Source organism: Capsicum annuum, chromosome 5, assembly GCF_002878395.1.
Source record: "Capsicum annuum cultivar UCD-10X-F1 chromosome 5, UCD10Xv1.1, whole genome shotgun sequence".
NCBI lineage: Eukaryota > Viridiplantae > Streptophyta > Magnoliopsida > Solanales > Solanaceae > Capsicum > Capsicum annuum.
The window spans coordinates 9,406,185-9,414,345 of record NC_061115.1 but is presented as its reverse complement, the minus strand read 5'-3'; the positions used below and the strand labels follow the sequence as shown (position 1 = coordinate 9,414,345).

Sequence of the window (8,161 nt, the reverse complement as noted above, 5' to 3'; positions counted from 1 at the left end):
CCGAAAAAAAGGAAAAAGCATATCTTGGAGATTTCAAAAATTCATAGTACTCTAATACATCGTCTTCCACTTTATATAAATTGTATGTATCATATTCATATATAACCTATTGCAAAAATGCTTAAGATACTAAATTGTCATATTGTTTAAAAGTTTAGGTGATTTTTTAAAAATAAAATTGGCTAAATTTAGTGGACAGAGTTCCCTCATATTTATGTTTGTGAAAGACAAGAAGTATTTAATAAAATAATTGAAGTGAAAAAGAACGTTTAATATAAAGTAAAAATGCTATTTGAATCCATCTAAACTATAAGTTGGTGTTAGAAATCAGGTATTTTAAAGAAGGAAAATGACTTTTTTCATACTCAATTTTTGATGTCATATATTATCTTCCATGGTAGAATTATACATAATTGTTAGATTTATAGATCAATGCAATGTAAACTCACATTGAAATTACATAGCAAACTCAGGATTAGAAGTTTAAGGGTGTCTATACCGATCACACGTTAATATATACTATACAATAATAATCGATTCACAGTTTGAAACTACTGAATTCATATGAATCTGTAATCAATCCTCTAAATTCGCTTCGACAAAGAGTGTCTTTATTGATTTATACGTTTTTAAATTATTGAATTCATATGACTCTATAATCAATTCTCTAGATCCATTCGGAGAAAGAAAGCGTCTTTATTGATCTATACTTGTCTTTTGCAACCAAAACAAAATCAATATTCACATTTATTTTTCCAAGAACTAAAACAAGAACCAAGTGTCCCAAAACCAAACTTTTTTGTAAACCCAAAATGCTAATTTCTATATGATAATTTTTTTTTAAAAAATAATTCTTCTATGCTAACTCAGGAGTCACCCTATCAGCGGCTTTCTTTGCCTACAAAAATGGACAAAAAAGACTTGCATTAATTATAAGAAGACAAACAAATAAAGAAAGTCAAACTAGCAGATGAGGGAGTTGGGTTGATGATTGCATTTTCACCCTTTTTTCATGAGATAAGCATCTAGTAATTCCTTAACTATCTATAGCCGACTATAGATGGTCGGGTAGGATCAGTATTCAGAGATGTGTAATACGAAAGAATATGATAAAACTCTGCATCACGCATTAATGTGTGATGTGATGCGACCACATCATTGAAGTGAAGCACAATTTAATAAAAAAAATGAGAATATTAATATGTTTAATATATATTTATACTAAATTTAATTTCATTGAAAAAAATGTTGCTTTCAAAACATATACATTAATCTTTAACTTATAATTAAATACTTATAATATTTATTCTTATTTTATAAACTCTAATTAATATACAATGATTATTTTATTTAATCAAAATAAAGATAAATTATTTATCTTAATAATAAATAATCAAGGATGCAACTATTAAATATGGAAAGCATATCTCATTAATTAAAAAATTATAATGTTTATTCTTAATAACAAAAAATGAATGTGATAGCTATTAAAGAAGTCATTCAGAATAGCTGAGCATCAAATCAAAGCATCAGTCATTCATCATCATCATCATCAGAAGAATAGAGCATCAGTCATTAAAAAAAAAAGAAGAATGAAGAAAAAGAAGAATAGAAAAGAAAAAGACAAAAAATTGAGCATCAAAACAGAGCATCAGTCATTCAGTTGTTAAAAAATAATAATAAGAAGAAGAATAGAAAAAAAAAAACGACAAAAAACTGAGCATCAAAATAGAGCATCAGTCATTCAGTTGTCGAAAAAGAAGAACAAGAACAGAAAAAAAGAAGATAAAAAACTGAGCACCAAAACAGGGGACTTTGGATTAAAAAGGACAAATAAGTTGTCCAATTAAGGAGGAGTCCTCCAAGTTTTTTAAATTAGGTGGGAGGGATAATTTTTTTTTGAGTTTTTTTTTTTAAGTTTTTCCATTCGAACAACTTGTCCCAGTTGTCGAACAACTGTGTTAGTTGTCCAACAACTTTGCGAAGTTGTTCTACAACTGTACAAGTTGTTCAACAACTAGGCACAGTTGTCCTACAACTGCAACTAATTGTTGAACAACTAGGCGTAGTTGTTCGACAACTGTGCGAAATTGTTCAGACAACTAACATAGTTGTCCCACACCTATCACAATTGTTCAAGGGACTTAGTTTTTTTTAAGAACAAGTTTGTAAGACCCACTTATCTCCTTTTTTTAATTGAAAACTTGTCGGGCCCTTCTGACTTATTTTTCTCCCAAAACAGAGCATCAGTCATTCATCAGAAGAGGAAGAAAACGACTTACCTTAATTAGTAGCCAAATTATTTGATCGTTGGAGAAGAGAGAAAGCAGCTTCTGTGAAAACCCTAAGTTGCTTAATGACTTTATACTGTCTTCATAACCTTTCTAAAACTTTTGACCCCTTTTTTTTTTTTACTTTAAGCAGCTTCTGTGAAACCCCCCAAAAAAATAGCACATGCAATTCCAACCTAAAACAAAATACCAGCTGCAACAAAAATAAAAAAATACATATTGCGAGCGCATCGCATCGCATCATGCAACAGGGCTTGATGTGCCCGCAATTCTCAAATTGCACCGCATCATAGATGCAACTCGCTGGATGACCACATCGCATCACATCACCGCATAATGCGACGTTGCGGCCGCAATTTTGAACATTGGGTAGGGTGGGTGGTGCTGCTCTGCGATCACTATGATCAAAGTTGTTACGACACACTCCAACTTCACAGAGGTCCTATTACTCGTTGAACTCGATTTTAGCGTATTTTTGTCACCTTTTTGTGCTGACGTGGCATTTTGTTATATAAAAATGAGACCCACATCAATGGTGCCACGTCAGCACAAAAAGGTGACAAAAATATGCTAAAATTAAGTTCAAGGTTAATAGAATCCCTGTAAAGTTGGAATGTATCGTAGCAAATTTGATAATAATTCAAGGAAACTAGATGCTTTACGGTTTTTTAATCGAATAGTTTGATTTGTTATATCGGGTTCAACTCGTTAGGTCAAGTCAATAAATGTTAAGAACAATAAGATATTGAAATGAGCTTTAAAAGAAGGGAAAAAAGAATAGATTTACCTCTTTTTCCCAATGTGTTCTCAGAGTAACTGCTAAATAAATCAGGGCTTGAGCAAGAAGTGATAGAGTGAGTCCCAACCAAAGTCCCTTTTAATTAATGACATACAAAAAAGTATAAACATCATTAGTTTTGTCATAATATATAAAAGAGCTCTGTTGCATGGACTCTCTTAAAATGCTCCCATGCGCTCGTGTCTAATCCACAAAAGAAGTACTACTTTTAGAGAATCTGGCACGCACCATGCAACCTTTTTGGAGAGTTCGGTATTATAATGCATTAAAGAACTACGTTGCACGAACTCTCTGGAAGTGCTCCCACGCCCATGTCGAATCCTCAAAATATACACTACTTTTGAAGAATCCGAAATGCACCATGTGACATATTTGGAGAGTCCGCTGTCATAATACATTAAAGAACTATGTCGTGCGGACTCCCCAAAAATGCTTCTACGTCCATGTCGGATGCTCAAAGATGCACTAGTTTTGGATGATACGGCACACATAGTGCTATGTTTTTTAAGAATCCGAGCAATATAATTAAAGAATTAAACAAAACCAAATAAAAGGAAATGAAAGTACCTTTCCTCCAACATGGTAGAAAAAAGCTAATACAACACCAGCAGGTATCCCCCATAGGTAATAAGCTCCCAAATTGACAATTGCACCTACTTTTTGCCAACCACAACCTCTTGCAATACCTAAATTTTGCATTATTGGAAACATAAGATTGTTGTAAAAACATGGCTAAAAGAAATCATCTTATTGAGGATTTGGACAAACCAGAAAGTACAGATTGATTTGCATCTATGAAGTGTGATACTGCTATAAACATCAACATTTCAGCTACATATGTTACTACTTCTTCCTCATTGCTGTAACAATGCCCCCACAGTTTACGAACCGAAATCATGAACATTGCTACTAGAATTCCTTCTGTAGTAGCCAAGAACAGTGCAGTATACGCTGCTAGACGAGCTGCTTTTGGTCGTCCAGCACCTAATTCATTCGCAACTCTTATGCTGACGAGGAAGAAATACAATATGTGAGGAATAGTTATAAGGTAATGAATGTTGCAAGATGCTTGAGAAGGAAGACGCGCAAGTATGGAATTTCACCTTGTGGCACCACTTAATCCAAAAGGCAACATGTATACCATTGTAGATGTATTCAGGCTGGAAAATTGCATATAACAGTAAGTTAACATGGGGAGAAATATGATGGAAACATGATGTTGCATGTGATCGTAGTAACACTAATGTGTTTGACAGCAAACCTGATGGACAGAACTGAAGTTTCTAGTTTCGGATTAGGAAGTAGACCGGATAATAGAACCATCATTTCAAATGACCAACTCTCCAAGCTGAATCCATACAAATAAAAAAGGCGATTTTTCATATATTCAGTGGAATTATATGTATGCGGCTCTATGCATTGTTAAGTAGAAGTGATTGAGGGATTACCAAAGCATAATGGCTGAAGGAATAGCTAGTCTAAGATATCTTGGGATATCAGAAAATGCTGCAATTGAAAATCCGGTCCAGATATTTTTGCAAGAAGGCGATATCCTTATGTATGCAGCTAGCAAGAACACGTTAATCCAGTAAGACATAGCGTTAGCCAGAGCAGCCCCTTTGTTGCCAAGGCCAGTTTTGAGCACTAGAAACCAACAAATGAATAAATGCAGCAAAGTCGTGGCTCCTGAAGTAAGCATCATTGGGAGGACAATATTTTGAGCTTGTAGAAACCGAATTTGACATTGTAGTAGTCCATAGGCAAAGATGCTCGGTATCATGAAGCGTGCATAATCTCCTGCTTCGGCTGCTATTTCTGGACTTTGTCCCAACATTTCAAGAATATGTCCTGCATTTGCCCATATATAGGCCAGCGGAACGCTGACTAAAAGAAGAACTATCATGGCCCTTTGCATATGGATTCCAAGCATATGGAATTGCTTTGCACCATATGATTGTCCACAAATTGTGTCCAATGCACTTCCCATTCCCATCTGATCATCGAAGCAAAAATAGAATCCAAAATGCAAAGATCAAAAAGAAGATTCTTGAACAACATCTGTAATTACTACACAAGTTCTTCTATTTCAGCTACCATATGCTTGTCGATTCCATTTATATGACTCTTTCCTCATTAGTCTATTCCAAAAAGAACGACCCCTTTCTGTATTTCGGAAATAATTCAAATTCATCCTTAATGACATTCTTTCATAGCTAGAGATATGTCATGTCGAGTTCTAGAAATCTTTGTTTCAATCACTCATAAACTCCGTGCTCTGTCAAATACACACCACATAAATTGAAACAGATGGATAACTAGCACATAAACTTAATTTTCATGCTTATTACTTTCAATACAAGTGCTTTTAGGGAATTTGGCAGAGCAATGTTATCATATAGAACCATGAAATTCCCTCGAAACATTTATAAAAAGACTATCTTAACCGTTAATATATTTGTAAGAAACTATTATCGAAGTCTTAGTGAGTAAAGTTATCAAACATCTCCAATAATGGGAGCTATCATGTAACTGACTAAATGGTCAAAATATGTATAGGTTGATCCATTTTAAGACCTCTTATTAAGATTTGACTTTAAAGACAACTGATTTTACTAGCTGCCCTTGTGTGAAACAGATTATAAAGCAGAACTGTGTGAAACATATTATAAAGCAGAAACTGAAGTTGAAAAAGACTTACCAACAAGCTGAAACCAGTGACAGTGGCAAATGAAGTAGCCATAGAAGCACCAGAAAGAGCTAACTCTCCAAGATGACCAACAAACATAACGGAAATCACTTGTAAGCAGTATAGAAGAAGATTGACTGACATTAAAGGCCCTGCTAATGACAAAATCTTCTTCACTTCTTCAAGAAAATCATCACATTTTCTCTTGTTCTTTGATTCCTCATTTATTGATTTTGATATTAGTGGACACTCAATGTCTATTTCCCTTTCTTGAACATCCATTTTTCCCTCCTCAAATTTTACCTTAACAAAGCTAAAAAAAAGTTAGAACATAACAAAAGATTCAAGTTTTAAAATGGATATACATAAAGAAAGATATTTTGCATATAGTCACTTTTATGACAAAAAAAGATTTGGAATAGACAATGAGGACAAATTTAAATTCCATTTTTAACTAGGGACAGACATAAAGTAGGACTATATGAGTAGGAATATTTGTATTTTAACTTGTAATATTCCAAATCAAGTAGATGGTACATTTCATCTTTTCAAGTCTTAGATCCGATGAATGGATAAAATTTGGATGGCTTTTTATAGTCTATTTGAAAAAACTTTTGGCAAAAAAAAAAAGTAAGTATTTTTGAGTAGTAACACAAATTGCTACTCTGATATTGACAGCGGTGTTTTTTCAAAATGATAAACAAAATATTAACTGCTATTCTTCAAAAGCATAAGTATCCAATAACTTTGTCTACGAAGATTTGACTAATTCTACGAGATATCAGATCGATTGGTCCTTCCACTAATACAAATATTTGGATTTGTTCACCAAAACTTAGAACGGATTGGGGAAATAGGTTAAAAAATAGGTCAAGCGCTTAGCCAATCTCTAAACTTGACACATAAACTTTCATTTTGACACTTTAACTAGCCATTGATCATAGTGTGCTGGTGTGTCATCTGACACTTTTTGCTGATATAGCATAGTAAGTGTAATACACTCACTTACCGCACGTGAGGGACTTATTTTGATCAATTTTTATTTTATTTTCTTCATCTTCATCTCTGATACAAGTACGATCATGATTGTGGATCAATACGTAAAGACTCGAGCTCGGGTGGCTGCCCAACCAATGGAACAAGCTTTGAAGTGTAGAGAACAAGTCCCAACACTCCAAAGTCATCCAATATGCACACTCCAAGGCCTCTCTTTTGTCTTGGCTCATTAAGGGCATTCTAGTCATTTTGTATTAAGTTGAAACCTAGATTATAAATAGAACATGTTAGGTTATTTTGTCATAACTTAGATGATATTTTGAGAGCTCTTCGAGAGTGTTCATACAAGTGTGGATATCACTTGTGTTGGTTGTTTGTTTTGAAACATTGGTTGCTTGGGGATTCCGTTCCCTTGAGGTCATCGTAAGAACTTGATGTTATTTGTATGAATTCTTGGGTCTTAGTATTTAATATACACTTTGGTTCATAGTGTTTGTGCATTGTGTGTCAAGTTATCTATCATTCTATCTTATTATTGTTGTTGTGTTATTCTCGATTTTGAGTGTCCAAACCCGAGACCTTCTTATGTCATTTTTGTTCTTGTTATTATGTTGTAATCTTAATTTGTGGCTCGCTGATTATAGGTGTTGAACACCTCTTGTTGTTATCGTGCTTGTATTGTTATTGTGTAGTGAATCCGAGAGGGGTCACCAAAAGGATCCTCGGTTCTTCAAATCATGGACTGTTTTGGTGTGTATTAGTGTCTTTCTTGTCGATCTTGTATCAATCTCCATTTCAAGTCACCATTTTTTATTTTTCAAAGCTTAAACTTCTTCTTCTTCTCTCTTTCTCCCTTCAGTTACTCCACCTTCCACCATCATCACCATCCACCAAACCACCACCGATAATTTTAGAAAACTTACAAAACACTTATAATTTTAGAAAACTTACAAAACCATGGAAGAAAACACGAAAAGTTATCATATACTAATTTTGAAGAACTTTATAAAAAATGAAAGAATCCAACTTGAAAAATTAAAAGATAAAGAGGAGAAGAATTCAATCATCCTCGTCGGAATCTCACTAGAAAAATACTCTTCTAAAGTTTTCTCCTAGGTGTAGGAGCACCAAACTATTTGCTATAGATCCACCTTTGTCTGCGTGTTTATAACACACTCTTTGTAATTTCACCTCATTCACAAAGGTGCTAAAATGACACAAAGCCAAATTTGAATCAATTCCTTATATTGCGATTTAACTTAGCAAAATATCCCGCTATTTTTTTTTTTTTATTTCAATAATATCATTTAAGTTTGTGCATTTTACTTATAAACTAATAATTGTTAAAAATAAGTCAAAAAATGACCAAAATAGTCCATCAAATTTGAA

General features: G+C 33.6%; 1 protein-coding gene across 1 annotated transcript; it reads right to left on the bottom strand.

Moving 5' to 3' along the window:
* Nucleotides 1-676: 676 nt before the first annotated feature.
* Nucleotides 677-6,195, bottom strand: LOC107853646 (protein DETOXIFICATION 16). The gene is made up of 8 exons (XM_016698624.2): nucleotides 5,789-6,195; nucleotides 4,539-5,083; nucleotides 4,352-4,438; nucleotides 4,194-4,250; nucleotides 3,859-4,097; nucleotides 3,658-3,776; nucleotides 3,079-3,165; nucleotides 677-898 (listed from the first exon to the last, which is right to left on the bottom strand). The coding sequence occupies exons 1-8, from the start codon at nucleotides 6,056-6,058 to the stop codon at nucleotides 857-859; spliced, it is 1,446 nt and encodes a 481-aa protein (XP_016554110.1). The 5' UTR covers nucleotides 6,059-6,195; the 3' UTR covers nucleotides 677-856.
* Between the last annotated feature and the right edge of the window lie 1,966 nt (nucleotides 6,196-8,161).

What these genes read in the sequence shown, in the direction of transcription:
- LOC107853646 (XM_016698624.2), bottom strand. Translation starts at nt 6,058, where the DNA reads ATGGATGTTCAAGAAAGGGAAATAGACATTGAGTGTCCACTAATATCA. An exon ending in GGATTAAGTGGTGCCACAAG is followed by an intron (nt 4,098 to 4,193) that starts GTGAAATTCCAT and finishes CTTCCTCGTCAG; the next exon opens with CATAAGAGTTGCGAATGAAT. An exon ending in AAATCAATCTGTACTTTCTG is followed by an intron (nt 3,777 to 3,858) that starts GTTTGTCCAAAT and finishes TGCAAAATTTAG; the next exon opens with GTATTGCAAGAGGTTGTGGT.